An 18,804-nucleotide genomic window follows, 5' to 3' on the forward strand; every position below is an offset into this window, starting at 1 on the left:
TTATAGGTCCCTTCAGATCATGGAAGCCTACATAAGTGTGTGAAATGTTTGCTTGCAAACTGAGATGGTAATACTATTAACTTAAATTCCGCCAGAAATACATTTCAATTTGCTAACAATCCTCTGTGTAGGCTTATTGAGGCTTATTGTATGAATAAGGACATACTACTGCAGTACTTCTCTTGTAATATTCTTCAAACTTATGCTGGAGGGATATGATCACTCTGAAAAGATCCTCCTGATAGTCCCCCAGAATGCAGTACTGACTAAAGGCAACTTAGTTCCATGTAAAGAGGTTTACAAATGCCTTGGCATTTTGAGAAGCAAAGAATGCTGTTAGGAACTGCAAGAGCATTATTTCTGGGAATGCCAGAGGCAGTTTTCTAGCAGGAATGAGACATAAAATCAAGGTAATCTAAAAAAAGGCAGAACACCCCACATACTATCTGCAGGAGCAGAAAGATGAAATCAAGGATGATGCTTAGTGTAGAGAGAGGAACAGAACAGAGATCTGGGCTAGATCAGAAGTTAGGGGGACAAAGGCACCTTGAAGTACAAGTAAGAGGTTTTGTAACATTCTGAATGATAAGTGCACATCTGCACAGTGTATGAGTGGGAAGCTGATTGGGTGATAGGAAGCATGGGCAGCAGCACTGCAGTGCTTTTCTTCTGTTCTGTTTGGTTTTGGTTGTGTCCAGTGGAAAATAGGGGTATAAAGAGGGGGTGGTTTCTGGCAATAAAGAGATCTTCAGAGCTATAGGGAGTCTTTGTTCCCCATTGCTACAAGTGGACTGTGCTTCATAGCAGTTAACTTAAAATATAATGATGCAGAAGTTGATTCATTTGTTTTTTGTTAAGGCCTCATCAGTTATTTTGATGAAGATGATCAGAAAGGAAGTGATGGGGAGCTTTAGGTGTGTGGCCCAAGCCAGCAATTGCATGGAATTTCATGGCTGTTTTCAGGCTGCATTGGCTCACTATAGGTGCCTCTGTGAAAGACGAGGATATTAGGATATCTTGCAAGAATGCAGAGAGCCTTGAAAGGGTTAAAAGAATTGTGCCTAGGCATACTTGGGCAAGAATAAGATAAATTTTAACCAATACAGAAGCTAGATGAAACTAGGCAAGAAATAAGGAACAAAACTTGCAAAAAATGAAGGACAGAGCTTGCTCAAACTGGTGAGGAAATGGTTGAAACAGCTAACAAGAGACTGTGCATGCCTGCAGGAGAAAGGTGAAAAAGGCACGGTGATGAAGATGTCCAGCCTTCATCAGAAAGAACAGCAAGGAAGGTGTAGAGCCTTCCTCAATGCCATCACCAGGGTGCACTGAACCTGCGCCTCGCATATGCTAATGTAGTAGTAATAAGTACTAAGAAATAGTTTGCATAACCACACCTTTTCTACGGAAGGTTATGAATATGCATGAATGCAGCCATATATTGTAATTTGCTGTGTGTCTGGGTGTGCGCTGTTAGAAGGAATGATCCCTGAATAAAGCAAATGTCCCCACTTCTTAGACTTTGTCTCAGAAGTGTGTCTTGGCCCGGTCTGGGGTGATTCAGCCTCGTGTCAGGAAATTTGCAAGGACTTAGCAAAATTTGCTTGCAGACAAGCCCCAGCATCCGCCCCTTAGAGTAGCCAGGTGCTTTGTAGCCAACTTCTGGCCTGTATGAGTATGGGGTGTGCTGTGTAAGCATTTGCAAGACTAAGAAATCTGTCAGCCACTCACAGTTAATAATACAGCTAGATATTGTTCCTTGATCTCAGAGGAGGAAAATGCAATAGGTGTGGATGCAGAAAGGCATCCGACTCCAAGTTAATGGCTTCATTTTCTGCAGGGGATGTTGATCCTTGTTATAACTACCTTAAACACCAGGGGTCCCTACTGGACAAAAATATCTGTACTGCTCTTTTCTCTCTGAAATCCAAACACACTGCAGATGTTTATAAGCACAATTATTAGCTTGTTATTTAGTGTGTCCATTCATGTCATAAGCATTAGATCTACCTTGAATATTCATAGACAGTATTTCTTATAAAGCAGGCATTTCCATGATGGTGTCAGGTTGTTAATACTGTTCGTTACAGGATAGAAGAGAGGATAATTGTGAATTAGAGTTTAAAACTGGGATTTCAGTTTAAGATGATTTCCTATATTCCTCTTGCATGCTTTGCTTAGATTAGAAGACTTCTATAAAGGTGTGGCAGGAGCTGGATGCTTTCTCTACTTCCTTGGCTGAATGTGTTTGTGGTATTTCTGGATCTTCAGGTTTTGAATAAACTACATATCAATGCAAATGCAGTAGTTTTAAGTAATTTTTAATGTTCTGATTCTTCTGTTTTGTCTCAAGAAGTTAATCAGAACCTGTTCAATGGGTACAAACTAAGAAATGTCTACTGTAATTACTAATTATTATAAAAAGCAGCTTGTACATATTCAAAGAGCTCATATGGCAGTACATCATCTCTCTGCTGTATCTATTTCCTTCCACTATTATTTTGGACTAGGTACTGCCTGTAATTATTGATGCAGAAGAGCTGGCTTCTATCAGAAAAGTGATAACCAGATATTCCAGATAGCTGACTTTGAAAAACCAGCCTTGCCCTCTGAAAAATGCATGTGTTAGAGGGTTGAGCTAGATTATAAAATGCACTGAAAATTATCAATTGATTCTTAGGGTGGTAATTTAACTGAAATGGACCTTAATTCATACACTAATTGTGTCACATTTTAAACCGCATTTACCAGATGACTTTGAGAAGTGAGAGAAATGGGGGAGAAAATCAAAGTATTGTCAGCTAATATCTAACTCTAATAATGTCTCTGTTTCAGACTCTATGTTCCTTGGTTGAAAATAACAGAGAAGTTGAAAATAACTCTGTGCACCAGTTGGTGACTGGAAGACTGGTGAATCATGAATGTAGTGTGGTGATGAGAAATGCAAGTGTGACTGTGAAATGCATGAGGAGGTATTTAAAACAGTGAGAGGGAAATAATAATAATACCATTATGTAAAGTTCTAATAAGCCTTTTTCGAAGTGCATTGTGCTATTTGGGGATGATGGCATTCAGGAAAGTTGATCTCATACTTGAAACAAGTGCAAAGAATAGTTTAAAGCTTAAATTGCACTGTATCTGTCAGACTCTCATCAAAGCACTCTGTGGTACATGGACCCCTTGGGACAGGCAGCTCCTGTCCATGATGACTTGGGAGGGAGTAAACTCCTGCAGGGGGACTATTTCACCACCATTTGTGCCAAAACACAGATAAACACTTTTGAGTGTACCTGCCTCATACATGCCAGGATGCTGTTTCCTACACAGCCTGGAGGCCCTTAGCTGGAGCAGAGTTTTGGTTTCAGCTTTGCAAAGTTGTCAAAACATGATGCCTACTCCTGCTGGCTTTTCCCTTTCTGAAGCGGTTAGGAGTCACAAGCTCAGGATCATTCACACCCTGAGCAACCAGCAAGACAGCACATGGGAAGATGGCTGGAGTATGACATGCTCCCATTTCCCTTCAGTGGCATATGTCTCTGCTCCATGTCATTTCCTTCATGTAGAGAGGTTTGACTGAGAGACAACCACTCCTTTGTTCTCATCACTTTGTTTTCCATCCTTTAGACTTGCCAATATCTGGTAGGGAAGGAATATTCTGGAAGAAAACTAGAGTCTCAGCAATGCTGATGGACAGTGATTGTTTTCCAGCCTAGTTGTGTACCTTTGTCCCACATCCTGAATGAGGATGCAGATATTAACTCCTTTATTCTCGTATCCAGTAACATGTCTGGGAAATCTATCATAAGTGGAATCCTGACTGGAAACTGAGATTTCAAAAAGCTAGTGAAGTACAGACAAAATCTTGAAATGTTATTTTATAAGGAAGAATGAATTTGTACCAAGGCTTTTTCCAGAACTTAATATAGTGAAGAGTGAAAAGTCCACAAGGATTCTCAGCTTCGTCTACTGAGTTCATTGCTGAGGTGAACTGTGAAGCCCTAAGAAATTTTAAGTTTGCCACTTATTATGGATTTGGGGTTTTTTTCCTAGGATGGCAGGAATGAGGGATGAACTCAGGGCAGATTAAGTAAATAGCATTTTAAATGTGTTGCTGTAGTAGTTGGACTGCATGGGAAGCAGGACCATGCTGAAGGCTGAGTACAGAAAGTTAACAGGGCGTTCCTGCACAAAGTGCTGCAGTAACACATACTGTGACCTGGTTGTTAGTGAGCAAAGCTTTGCTGGAAGGTGTTAGTTCTGAGTTTCTGGATCTGCCAGTTTGTAACACATTGGAAGTGCTAAACCCTATTGGCTAAACAAAGTGCAGTTACTTATGTGTGGGAATAGGGTGGAGTCAGAGGTGGTGGGAGTCATCTGTACATATTTTTGTGCTTTTTTTCTTCATAACTGTGGTGCTCATGTACTGCTGCAGAGGGTTTTCCACTGTAAGGGGATGTATATATCCTAAGCACCCATTTACATATCCTCTCTTCCTATGTTCCTTTGGCATACAAATCAAAGCATCCATTAAAGCCATGCTCTAATATATGCTGTGTCTCTCTTGACCAGCTTTATCTATGCAGTGTGCTAGGTAAGACCAGATGATGCATTTTGGTCAAGCCCAAAAGAGAGCCAGTTCCTCAACTCTTTGGAGTTTGGGAGACTAACTTTGATAAGGTGCAATATGGAAATCCAGTCCAGACTGCTAAAGACTGCAAGCAGAGGCCCAATGGTTGCTCCTAATAATAGTATTAAGTCTGTGAGTGAACCTTCTTCAAACACTGCCTTTTATCCCTGGCCTGAAGAGTAGGCAGCTGCGCTTTAACATTTTATTTCAAGCAGCATAACTTGCTGGTTTTTATAAAGCTATCCTGAGCCAGTGGTGTTTCCACTGGTATATCTTCTTGTATTGCTGCAGGGAAATCTCCCCAGAAGCAAAGTCATGCCCATGACCAAAGCCATGGCCCTGCAAACATCAGGGCATTCCTCTCTGCTCTAAGCACACTTTGTGAGCAATCCAGATAAATGAACAGACAGATTCACTGATATAAAGATGTGTGTTTTTATAGTGTGTCAGGGATTGTGCTTAATGAAGAGCACTGAGGAACGGAGTAGAATGTAAAGCTGAAATATTTAGTAGCCAAAGGGAGTACCCCTGGGGACCTATTGGTATGAGGAAGATCTGGCAGAAATTGTGTCTATGTTACATGAGTAGGATCTGAAATCCACTCCCATTTGTGCCCAGGTTTCAGTTCTCCAGGTGGACTTGAACTTGCTTCTCTGCAGTCATGTTAGCAAAGATTGACAAAGATACATATACACAAACACACACACACATACACACACACACGTATATATATCTCACACACACACTATATATATATATATATAAATTGTTCATGTGTTCATGTAGCTTGGTGTAAAACCAAGTATGTCAGCTCAGCAGTAGTTAGGTAAAGTTTATCAGGGAAAAGAAAAATATCAAAAGACTACAAGAACTTTTTAACAAAAATGCACATGTATGAAACACCTTCCATTCAGGCTGGCTGCTCTGCAAAGGAATGATGAGTAACTGTGCAGTTAGCATAGACCATCAGTCACCAAGGAAGTTTTTCTCCACTACTTATGTGTTATTTCCTTTTATCTATACTTTCACTTCAGAAAAACCTGCCTAAAATAAGTTAACCTTGCAGTAAAAGCTGAAAAAAAGCCTGAAAGGGTCAGGACTCTCAAAAATAAATATGAAAATCTGAGCTCATCTTTGCGAGATGATGTTAATGTGAGTTTCTGTAATGCTTTCAAGTCCTTTGAAACCTGAAATGTGCTTTTCTTTCTCTGCTTTAGGTGGCAGATGTGAAGTAAAAGGTTATGATTTTTCAGTGGTTATTATGACTGCTCTTAATTTGTTGGGGTTTTTTTGTCAGAATACTTGAATTTCCATTTTGTACCTCAGTTTTTAACAGTCTACTGCAAAAATGCCATTAATCTGTCTCACAACTTTTGTTTCTCTACAGATTTGTTTCACTGGTCATTTGAAGACAGGAGAGCTACTTAAAAAAAATAATTATTATTTACTTTAGACTTTTTAAGTCTAAATTATAATGGTAGAAAACTAGATTTGGATGTCATTATGAATAGATTTGATTACTATATTGTTAACATCTAAATTAGGAAGATTTCTTTCCTTTGGGACTATCTTGTAAAAACAAGTCATGAACAGAATTTCCTTACTTTCTTTTCCATCTCATGTTTTCAACCACAATTTCAAAATCACCAAAAGCTCACTGAAGAACAGTCCTCAAATGTCAAAGATTTCCGTTCAAGTTTGATTGACAGGACAAATGTCCTACCAAAAAGGCCATCTAGTATTTGGAGTAACAGTCAATGACTCTTTGTGAGCAGCACTGAACTGAGTGTTCTTGGCTTCATCTTAATGTTAAAACTTCACAATTTTTCATAAGATGTAATGGCTGTTTTCTGTCCAACTCTAAACAATGAGCTTCATTAATTGAAGCAGATTAAATCTCTGATGCTACTTTGCTAATGGCATTCCTTGTTAATTCCTCGTTAATTCAGCAAGTTAAACAAGAGACTACTTTTGACATGAACACTATGAAGGGAAAAGATTTTTCTGGATTAGACATTATTATTTTGTGTGACTAACACTTGCTTGATCATTAACAATTTCATTATCAACATCAAAATATATTGCAGGGAAAACAAACCAAAACAAACCTGGAAGACATATATAATGAATTATACCTATAAGCCAAACTTTTTTCAACCATGGTAAAAGGTATTTCTGCTATTAACACCCTTTAAAAAAAATTAAAATTAGAAAACCCTAAACATTGCAACAACAACTCAACAACAACAAAACCCTAAACATTTTATCACTAAAGAAATGTATGTGGAAAGCTCTAAATGCACTAGAACTAATCTGTGTAAGGAACTCCACTAGTAATGATTGGTATAGATCTTCTGATTAATGGTTTTGTTACTTGTTAGAAATCCTCAAAATTGTGTTTTTGTTATTTCACATTCTTCTTTATAACTCTTAACAGTATTACTTAAGTTGAAAAAAACCAAATTTTAAATACACAAAATACAAGTTGTCTGACTCATCTATACAATCAAATTCTTTGATATCTATCTAGTCCTCTGCTTCAGCAAACAAAATTATGCACTGTTTATCAAGAAAACAAATCATCAGGAAATAAGTACTTTCAAAGTACTCATGCTTCTTGTAGGAAAATTACTGTACCAGGTTTTCCCAAAAGCAAAATTTTCTGCATTTTATTCCAAAGAAGAACTCAAACTAGGCTATTTAAACAGCTAAAGTTAAGATGCAGATTCATCCCATATGTTTTTATTGAGTGATGTAAGTTTGATGGCTGCACATAATTTTTATTGTGGCAATCTTAATAACCACTGAACTTCAGTACTCAGCTACAGTTATTTGAAGTAGGACCACTCCTTAGTGTTCACAGCCTTACCCTGTCCTTCTACCTTTCTCCACACAGAGGGTTTCACACAGCATATTGGGATAGACTTTTGTCATATCATATTCTATCTCTGGTCTAAGTTGTGTATTTCTGTGCTGTGTGAAACAACTGGGGCTTTTTATACCCTCAAAAAATCTCATATTTCTTTTTCAAATGGATAAAAAACCCATTACAGATGGAAATGTGGAAGATAACTGTAGTGTTTCTTCAATCTTTTTTCCCAGTTTGATCACAGGTGTGACAATTTGGGTGGTACTCATGTAATTCTTATTCACTTTTTTTTTTTTTTTAAATTTTATTTATTTTAATTTTTTTAGTCTTTGCTGGATGGATTGTAAAAGCTATTGTATTTAAAGAGGGACATGCTATTCCACTGGGTTCTCATGAGAGAAAGGGAGAGGAAGGGAGAAGACAAAATAACCTCTAATAGGTTATTTTTGTACCTTTTCAACTGTAGCCACATGTGCTACTCCATTTATCCAGGACAGAAGTGTAACACAGGCTGAAGAAAGTAGATCAGAGCCCTGGAGCTTGTACATGCCTGCCGAAAAAAGCCTCTGTAGGTACATGAAGATGGTTAAACTTGTAGGCCCAACAGAAGCCCTACAGTTTTTCTGTGTGCTGGAACACCATAATAGGGCTTTGCCATCTGCATTCCAGCATCAATGCACAACATTTTGAATACATCCCAGTTTCAAAGAAATCAGAGATTGTTCTTTGCAAACTGAGCACTCGTGGTTTATTCTGGTCAGTGAGCAGTTAGCATAGACTAGCTCATCTTTGTGATAATGATTTGAAGGTCATTAAGCATTCTGTCGATATTTAGTGGCCTCACAGACATCTTGGAGATCATCCTTGGGTATTCTTGCCTCTTTGGCCTGTAGGGAGACTGAGAACAAAATGCCTTTAATCCAGGTGGACTCCTAATCCAGTGCTCTTTCTGATTTCAGTATTTACCAGGAAATTTTTAAAGCTGGTGATGTAATGCCTGCTTAGGAAGTTAATTTAAGGTCTACAACTGTGCCTGTTCAATAACATCATTTAGTTGTGTAGCTTATTCTGACAGCCCTCCTAAACTTTGTTTCGTAGTCAGTGGGAAAATGACTAATCCATTTTCTCAATGGTTTCTGCAGGAGTTAATTGTAATTCTAACTCTGAAACTAAATAATTGCATCCTGATTCCTCTTCTGCTCTAAAAGTAAGCAGTGCCTCAGGCTGGAACAGGCCAAGTCTTAGCCCACCAATGCCCTCTAAGCTCGTTCTGTTTAGCCATGCTGATAACTCACATGTAAACAAATTCCTTCTTGCAGTCCCAAACTTCTATAGCCAGCAGGCTGACATTTGATTAACCATCATGGGTTAGTCATGGACCTGGAACACATTGAGAAGTCTGGCACTCTAATCTTGGTAACAGCCTGCTTCTGTACTGATAATACTCATTTATATAGTGCTGGGCTAGTAGTCCTGGAGCAGAGTTGTCAACCTGTCCCTCCAGCATAAGCTGGAGCGCTTGTGCATTCTGAAACTGGCAGGTATCTGCAGTTTGTGAAAGAATACCTGCTATGGTATTCATCATCTGTTTCAAAATGAATTTGCACACCTCTTTTATGTCCTCCCTCTACCAAATTAATGTTTTTTTAAGTTCAAAGGTCTGGTATCTCTGAGCTACTGCTATGTTCATATACAACCTCAGCTAGAAGGATGCTGACACACACACATAATTGAAAAGGCACATATATGAGCTTGCATTTTAATGGGAGAACAGGTTAAAATAATGTCCAAATACTTTTAAAGGAAGGAAAGAAGAGAACATGGTAAATTGCAGTCATGCTGGCTTTATGATGGATTGAACAGTGAAAAAGGTTTGGATTCATCAAGAAAATTATCGATTGAAATATAATGAATCTGTCAGCTTGGTTTAGTGAGAATGATGGGTCTTTTGAACCTGTTGCTTCTTTACATAAGATTAAAAGTCTGCCTGATAAGACAATTGTGTTTTTCACACAATTTATTTAGGGTCTTATAAGGGCTACTTATTTAGGGTCTCTCAACAGTATTATAGCCTTTGCATGGTAAATTATTCAGCCTGTGTGCCTTTACAAGCAAGTTCAATAATGTAATAAATACGTATTGTTAATAAATAAATACTAAGACATGACCCAAATAATTGGGGTTATGGTGACCATTTAAAAATTCTGGTCTGTTAAAATTACAATTTGTCTTCCTGTTTTGAAATGTTTCTACCTGAAAAGGAATTATTGTACAAGACAAGTCTTTAAAAATTGTTTCTTGACCTCTGTTGGCTGAAGGGGAAGAAGTCATACAGTGGGCTGCATTAGTTTGCTCATGGAGAACGCAGCTGATGGCTGCTATTTCACTGAAAATCCTGGCCAGCACATTGCTATTTCACGTGAAAATCCAAGCCAGAAGTTGAACTAAGGAAAAACAGACAGGAAAGGAAAAAAAATCTAAATACTGCTACTACAGAGATGTAAGTAGTAAGTGTAGCAAAGACTTAGGTGGCAACATAGCCTACTCTGCAGTAGTAAATTGCCTACTATGGGTTTTAAAATAGCAGTGCTAGAAAAGTATAAATCCCTGTGTACTGTTTGGCCTGGAAGATTGCACAGAGACCTCGTAGCAGCCTTCCAGTATCTGAAGGGTGTACAAGGAAGCTGGAGAAAAACTCTGATTCAGGAACTGTAGTGATAGGACAAGAGGGAATGGGTTCAAACTGAAAAAAAGGAAATTTAGATTAGATACATAAGAAATTCTGTAGTGTGAGGCACTGGAAAAGGCTGCTTAAAGAATATGATAATCTTTAAAGTCCCTTCCAGCCCAAATAAATTTATGATTTTCATTACTGTCTGAAAGCCCCATAGTGATTAGCAAATTAAACTCTATACTGAACAGAGAATTGACTTTAAAAGTCAAGTGAGTCAAATGACTGAGCTTGACCCAAATCTGAAGTGCTGTTTCAAACTTGCCCTAAACTTGTACTTTTGGAATAAATATAGAAAACTGTTTAAATCTTAATCATTAATAAACCATTGAGCAAACAGAAGTTGTGTGTTTTTAAAATAATTCTTAGCTTTACTCTCTTGTTCATTCAATTTTGCCACACCTGTAAGAGCTGTGCTGTTACTGACAAAACTTATATTTCCATGTTATTATGCTTGCTGGTAGATTGGTGAATGCAGATTGTGTGATTTTTATAATCTAGCATGCAATAAATCTTCCTGCTGGAAAATTTACCTGTATTCCTGAAGCTTCTACATAAAGTTGCAGCAAAAGTAGTATGACAACATGGGCTTAATACTTTTGTCATTAAAATTGGTGACAAAACTGTGGAGTGCTAAAGTACATACATTGACATTGACCAAGAGCATTGTTAAAAGTCTGTGTGTAATCATATTACAGTGATAATTCTGATCATCTATTTAGTATTAGGCCTGTAGACTGCATAGCATTAAAAATTCCTTGTGTCAGAAATTATTTTGTACTGATATTGATCCTTTCCCTATTCCAATATTCAGTATTGAATGCAGCTAATTTGGCACTATTTACATTAAAAAAACTGTAGTAACCCAAGGTGCTCCTTATAATAGGATCTTGTAAACAGGCTGATGAATAATGTGAGAGTTTGCAAACAGGGTTTACTTCAAAGGGGAGAGTCAGTAATTTTTCCCTTCTGTGCCTTAGCCTGTTATCTGTGCAGCATGGAGAGGTCTCACAGTAAAAACTACCTAACTAGTTACAGAGAGTTTGAGAGTTTTCCAGTGAGCTCCATTAAGCACAAGCCTTATCAAACCAAGTAGCTCTGACTCCAATGTGATCTGTAATTTTTCTACTAATTCCAGAGGAAGAAAGATTAGGATGTTGGATCATAGATGTTTCAATGCAACATACAAAAACTCACAATGAATTGTCTTGGTGATGTCATTCCACTTACTTGGCTATATATAAATTACAAATTCTGTGATTGTTACTGTTCAAAACTTCTAGAACATCTAATATGGTAAAAAATAATTGAATATGAAGTTAAAAATGGGATGCTTTTGTGTTAGCCATAGGTGTGTAGGTGAGGAACAAAAAAAGTACTAGTGTTTGTTCTTAAATAGCTTTAAGCTGAAGGAAGGTAAGTTTAGATCAGATATTAGAGGGAAATTCTTTACTGTGAAAGTGGCGAGGCACTGGAACAGGCTGTTCAGAGAGGCTGTGGATCTCCCATCCCGGGAAGTGTTCAAGGCCAGGTTGAACAGAGTTCCTGGTCTAGTGGAAGGTGCTCTTGCCCATGGCAGGGATTTAGAATGATCCTTAAGGTCCCTTCCAACCCAAACCATTCTATGATTCTTATTTTGCACTGCAACTACATGAGAAACATCTTTGTTTCTAGAAAAACTACAACTATTACATTTGATACTTTAAAAAATAATTTATAATGGAAGGCAGATGCTTTGTGTAAAACATTACTATAGATATTATTCATTAAATCACATTAAATCACATAGCATTTTATGCTTTACAAATTTAAATAGCAATTTGAATACTTCTGATGTTTTCCATAGACTCCAGTAAAGTCAGGTCTAACAGGTCTAACGTAATTAATCTTTACAACATTGTTGCAAGGTACTCCTGACTTTTGGACACAAAGCTAAGAAACAAAATCACCTGATAAAGGCCAATGAATTAATCAATAGCAGCCTTCAGATTGGAACTCTAAGTTCTTGCTTCCTAGTTTTATTCTGAATCCTAAATTGTCTTGTAATTGCTAAAGTGAAGAAAGAGGTCAGTAATAATTTAACTACATTCATTTCTATGCTTTCTAAAGTAGATTAGTTTAAAATCTCTGAAAGAGACTGATTCTGATTTCTAATGCAAAAATGTGAACTGAAAATGAAATACAAATATTAATATGCAAGAATAGGCACAGATGGTGGTGCCACTATAAAAATAATTAGATTAGAAGGTTAATTCTTAAACCTGTCTCTCATTCCCTATACTGGGGATCCCTGCATCCCAGCTGGTTGTGCTGGCCTCTCAGCACTGAAATAGTCTCCCTATGACATTATAATAAGGGATGGTCTCCTGGAGGTCTGTTGTTGACATGAACAGCACAGAAATCTCACCATTCCTTAAAAATATATGCTTTTAATTCCTGTGGCTTCAAGTGAAAAAAAAATAGCAGTGATGTGACTCATCTAGCTGGTGATATGGTGTTTGTCTGAATTTGCTGTACATTGCTGTAGAGCAACAGCTCAGGGGGATGGTGACAGCCAGATGAGCGGGGCAGAGGGGCTGCTGGCAGCATCTCCACGGGTATTTCCAGGTTCTTCCCTCTTCCCAGGGCAGGTGTGATACTCTGGGGCTGATGGAAATGCCCTCAGAAAACAAGGGTCACCAGCAGTGACAGTGTGTCAGTATTACTCTGTGCAGTGTTCTGCTGGGCCTCAGTTCTTAATTTCAGTTAGTTATGTAAAAAAATCTTAGAATCGCCAAGGGTTGGAACAGACCTTTAATAGATCCAGTCCAGCTGTCAATCCAGCACTGCCACTGTAACTCCTAAACCACATCACCCAGTGCCTCTTAAACATCTGGAAGGGTGGTGACTCCACCACCTCCCTGAGCAACCTATTCCAATGTCTGACCACCTGAACAGTGAAAAAAGTCTTCTAATGTCTACTCTGAATATCCCCTTAATAGTTTAATAGCTTAAGGCTATTTCCTCCCATCCTCTCACTGGCATGGCAGAAGAGACTGGCCCCCACCTCACTCCACCCTCTTGTCAGAGAGTTCTACAGGGAGTTCCCCTGGAGTCTCTTATTCTCCAGACTAAACAACTCCACCTCCTTCAGCTGCTCCTCATAGGAACATGACCAAGAAGCTTCACCAGCTTCCTTGCCTTTCCCTGGACAAGTTTCAGCACCTCAAAATCTTTCCTGAGCTGAGGAGCCCAGGACTGGACATAGCACATGAGAAGTGGCCTCACCAGTACCAAGTACAGAGGCATATTAACTTCCCTGGTCCTGCTGGCCACACTATTTGTGACACAGGCCAGGTGCCATTGGCCTTTTTGTTCACCTGGGCTGGCTCAGGTTCACCACATGCTGGCACAGGGTCAGCTGCTGTTGACCAGCACCCCCAGGGCCTTTTCCACTGAGCAGATTCCCAGTCACTCTGCCCCCAGCCTGTAGAGCTGCAAGGAGTTACTGTGGCCAAAGTGTAGGACTTTCATTGTTTAAGTAAAAAAAATTGAGTTGATTAAATTAAAAAGTGAAGCTGATTGAGTAAAAAAAAATAGGGTTTCCATAGACTCACAGAACGGTTTCGTTTAGAAGGGACTAAAAACACCATCTCGTTCCAACTCCCTACCAGGGACAGCTTCCAGTAGACCAGGTTGCTCAAAGCTCCATCCAGCTAACACCTCCCGGGAGCGGGCATCCATAACCTTATTCGCTGTAAACAGTGAAGAAAAATGGGCGTCCTTCATCGTTTGGAAGCACAGCTTGGGGTTCTACTCGAAACCCCCTCACACCCCCCTCAGCTCGCCCGAAGCTGCGGGAACCGGGGACAGCTGAGCGCGGGCCGCTTCCGCCGCCCGCCCGCCGGGGGAGCCCGAGCGCCGCCCCACGTGAGCCGTGCCCACGCCCCGCGGAGGCACCGAGCGCCGGGCCAGCCGGGGAGGAAGCGCCGGGCCGGGCCAGGCCGGCGGCCGCGGGGCTGTGAGCGGCGGTGGGGGCAGGGGCGGGCCACAATGTCGCGGTCCGTTCTGCAGCCCAGCCAGCAGAAGCTGGCGGAGAAGCTCACCATCCTTAACGACCGCGGCGTCGGCATGCTCACCCGGCTCTACAACATCAAGAAGGTGCGGGGGGCCCCGGCGGAGAGTGGGGGGGTGGTGAACGGGGAGCCGCCCCGGCGAGATCCTCAGCGCCGCTCGGGCTGGCGCTCCGCTGGGCTTGCGGCTGTGCCGGCTGCGCTGCGGCCTAGCGGCGGGGCCCGGGAGGCTGGGCGGGAGCCGCGCCGCCGCCGCCTGGCCCGGGAAAGCGGGGGGGGGGCCTGGGCTTTCCTGCGGCCGCCGCATCGATACCGGGAGAGAAGGATGAAGGAATGGAGGAGGCCGGGCCGATCCTGGCGGTGCCCGCAGGAGCGGGGCCTGGTCCCGGCGCAGCGCTCGGAGCCGCTGCCGCCCCGCTGCCGTGCGTGACTCACACGAGCCGCGAGTGGGCAGCGCCGCGGGGCTTTTCCCACGCCAAAAGCTGTCGCTACCGTACGGAAAAAGGGGTTTGGGGTAAAATTAGTAAGTTTAATTTCGATATGTTCGAGGCGCGCGGTTGCTTAGCAGCTCCCGGCGTGAGATGGAGCGGGCGCTCGGAGCTGCCGCGGCTGGCGGAGCACTCCCCGGCTGGAAGTTGGTCGGTGCTGGCCTGGGTGGGGTGGCTCGGCGGTGCAGGAAGCCGTAGGTCTGGGTGTTGAGAGAAGGATGGGTCACGCCTTCGTGCTCGGTTAATTTCTCTTCTGGAGGTAATCGCTGTGCTTTCCTGTAGGAAAGAATGTAGTTCATGGCCACAGAATCATAAAATGATTTTGGTTGGAAGGAGACCTTGAAGATCATCTAGTTCCAAGCCCTGCACTGGGTGCTTGTATCCTTCCCAGCTTCATTTTCCTAAAGAGTGCTACGTCGTCTGAAAGTATATGGCCCCTCACCCACTTCCAGTAAGGAATACTAGTTAGGATTTTATTGCTTTGCCTTGAACACAATTATTTGAGAGGTTTTTCTTATTTCAAGGAAAATGCTAGTTATTACCTAAGAGCAGTGAGTACACCTTTGTGGGTTCAGCACATTAACATTTCAGTGCTGTTCCCATGGTGGGTTCAGCTGCAATGGCAAAGGAAGTTTTACAATTCTAGGTGCTTACTTGGTCCTCTGACTTCTGGACCCAGGTTTCTGTCAGGAGTGACCCTGCCTGAGTAATCCAAGGTAAAGGATGTGTTTTGTCAAAGTTTTTTTGCTCATATGGGAGACCAGAAGAAGAAAGAACTACCAAGTGCAATGTTGATTTTAATTAAGGTGTTTTTTCAGGGGAAAAAACCCAACCAAGTGATTGAAGTATTTAGAAGTCAGCGTTCATCCAAAGCTATTTCACTATTTGATGTGCACTTGAGTGTTTCCGCAAATCTTCTTCACTGACATAAATAAGGCATTCTGACTGGATGATTGCAAATTCTGGTCTTTCTGAAAGGTTCCTTTTAGCCTGTAGTTTTGTACATTGGAAAATCACTTCAGTTTAATAATGATAACAGTATAATTATAACTCTAACAAACAGAAAATCACAATTTACGGGTAAAACCATCAAAATGAGGAAGTTGTTTATGTGTGTTCTTGTTGCACTTTGAGAGAAATATCCCAGATGAAAAATGAGCAAGGGGAATTTCTCTTGAGCACAGCCCCACTTTGTGGGGCAGGAAACAGAACTGGAGAAATTAAACCTGGTCTTGATAGCTCTGCCTTAGCCACTGTGAGTCTGGGCTCTGTTTTCATTCACAGTATTCTGATACAGGGACATTTACTCCTGTTAGATGGCCCAGTGCCTACAGACGTGTTTCTTCTTGGCACTGTTGGATGGCAGAGTCCTGCCTGTGTTGTCCCATATGGTGGTGGCCTCTGCTGTTACTCATGTCTAAGAAGTGATGCAGGTGGACAGGTTCTCTGTGGGGGAGCATCAGCACTGGAGGTGACACCACTTTTTCCTGCAAATGCCAAGAACCAAGTCCAAAATTGCTAGGTCTTGCATACAGAGAGAGAGAGAGTAGGCATGACCAAGTGGCTTGATTGTTGTGTCACGTGTAGTTTTGCAAATATGGAGATGTCCCAGGCACAACTCTTGTGGAGTCATGTAGTGATTTGTGAATTCAAATAGTAGTTTTCTTCAGCTGCAGTCAGTACTGCTTGACAGGGGGAACTGGCTAGCTCAGACAGTGAGCCCAGAAATCTTGGGATTGATTATTGTATTTCATTGTGAGTCTCTCTTCAGCCCAGCTGCAGCATCGCTGACTGCTTGGAACACTTTAGTTTTGTTTATTCCTTTTTTTTTTCTCTCTTTAAGCTGTCAATTCCAAAGCTGCTGTTTAAGATTCTGTCATAGCCACCTCTGTTGAAGATGATACCAAAACTCAAGCTACTAGAAAACCACACAATATGTGGGTTTGCGGTTAAAGGAAATGGTTAAGACTTCTTTTTAATAAGAGGAAGTGAGAGATTGAAATGTATGTAGCAACAGTAGAGATTGCTGTAGATGCTGTCTAGAGACTACAGATTTTCAAGGATTAAGCATTTTCTTAACTGTTAGAAACAAAGCAGGAAAATCGTACTTCCCAAAGAATCACAGTTGTTAAAATCAGTTAGAAACAATGATTCTTTATATTTCATCTTCCTATACAAAAGTCAGTTTTGTTGCTGTTGTGCTTATAGCTGATAATTGTTCATAGTTTCCTGTTTAATGACCTTCTGTGCCACTGTTGTCTTTTGAAACAGTTAAAAGTTTGTTGTTTTTAAAACAGAGTATCTGACTGGATGTTTTTTTTGTCTCTGAGCATGACATGGAAATTAGGAAAAGTGAAGTTACTAAGGTGATAGTGGATGATGAGACAGAACTTATATTTCTACCCTGTAAGGAGGTGGATTTTTTGTTGCTGTTGTTGGTTTGAAGGATGGCTTTCTTGCTGCTTTCATCTGCCCTTTGCATTGGGATCAGTATTAGTACTGAACTTCGAAATCTTAGCCTTGTGGTTTCTCTCTTGGTTTGTTCCTTCTGTTTTTAAAAAATATAATCACAGTTATCTATCTGTAACTTTTGTTGTTACTTGCCTACAACTACACTTCTGTAAATCAAAGACAGCAGGGATTTTTCATGCCATCCTGGCTCAGATGAAGCTTGGATTTCATGGTTACCTTCCAGAGCAGACCAAGTCTTGTGTTGGTAAGGTTTGTGCAAATGCTACCATTACTGTCAACTGTTCTGCTTGAGAGTGGTGGCAGCAGAGAATAATCTTTTTTGTGGGCCTGTCTTTTGTTTATAAAGCCCTTAGATACCAGGATGTGTTTACAGTAAGAGATTTGATCTTGAAATACCTGAAGTAGAGATTTAGCTACAGCAAATCAAGGGGGTGTGATTTTGATGAGTGTTGAAGCAGTACTACAGTCAACAGGACTGTAGGGATGAAAGTCAAAGTTTTGAATTATTTAGAGTATATGTTAATCAAACATGATGAGTCTGTTATTTAGCATGAATTGCTTTGCTAGCAGTTTTCTGTTGTTCTTTACAGTATAGGTTTTACTTTTGTTCACAAGATATTTTAAAATGTCATTAACAAAACAAATTCTTTTGAGTTTCCTGATTTGATTACATAGTATCTGAAAAATTAGACTCTTAAACCAATTCTTAGATATGAACTGCATATTCAAACTGAAGTCATAGATATGGAACTTAATAACTGCAGAGGCTTTAGCTGACTTTATATTTTCTTTAAAGATGTAATAGTGGAAATACTGGATTTTTACCTATATTGAGGATGTTACTACTTATATTTAAAAGTTGTAAAAGCTAGTTGATTGTTTTATTAATAGAACCAGTCGATAAAGTGTACAGCTTTGCTCAGGCACTTGAGTGATTCTTCAGGAAACATTGGAAGAGATTTTAGGTGACTGGAAAACCATGGGGAAGTTTCCAATCTGCTGAGCTCTGAAGTTTGGAATGGGGTAGGATTAGATCACCCTTTGGACACAGAGCTCTGTGCTGGAGTGCAGACCTTTGAGCTTTGAGAGGAAAAGCTCACCAATAATTTAGTTTTGAATTGTAAGGCTGCTGTTGAACAGATAATGTCAGGTAATGTCTTGAGGTCACTGGGAAGTTTCTCAGGGTGGGGCAGTATTGCTTCCACAGATGTCAGTAGTTCTTTAAAGGTTAAAATGGCAGTATATGTTTGTGTCTGTGATCTTGGAGGAGTGGCTTATAGTACCATCTTACTGATAAGCAGAGGAGGAAGCCCCAAACAAAGTCACAGTGCTGGCAATGAAAAATAAATTTCTTTGGTCAGGAAGCAAATACCAGCTAGTGATACTGTACCATACTGGGTTTTTTTCCACTCAGAAAAGCAATTAAATTTGTAAGGAAACAGAAAACTTTGTAATAAAATAAAAAAGTCCCATTATTTTTTTTCTAAAGTATATAGAGTGGGCTTTTACTTTTGCATCAAAAAATAGATGCCCAGAATTATCTTGCTTTGTTTCTTGGCTTGCAA

At 40.4% G+C, this 18,804-nt stretch overlaps 1 protein-coding gene across 2 annotated transcripts in view; it reads left to right on the top strand.

Annotated features, from left to right (window-relative positions):
- Positions 1-14,161: 14,161 nt before the first annotated feature.
- NCKAP1 (NCK associated protein 1) overlaps positions 14,162-18,804 on the top strand; it is a 57,885-nt gene continuing 53,242 nt past the window's right edge. For both annotated transcript variants that reach the window (XM_058839655.1, XM_058839657.1), the window contains exon 1: positions 14,162-14,367. In XM_058839655.1, the coding sequence (XP_058695638.1) occupies positions 14,260-14,367 (108 nt within the window). In that variant the 5' untranslated portion in view covers positions 14,162-14,259. The remainder of the gene's footprint in view (positions 14,368-18,804) is intronic.

Source organism: Poecile atricapillus, chromosome 5 (assembly GCF_030490865.1).
Source record: "Poecile atricapillus isolate bPoeAtr1 chromosome 5, bPoeAtr1.hap1, whole genome shotgun sequence".
Taxonomy (NCBI): Eukaryota; Metazoa; Chordata; class Aves; order Passeriformes; family Paridae; genus Poecile; species Poecile atricapillus.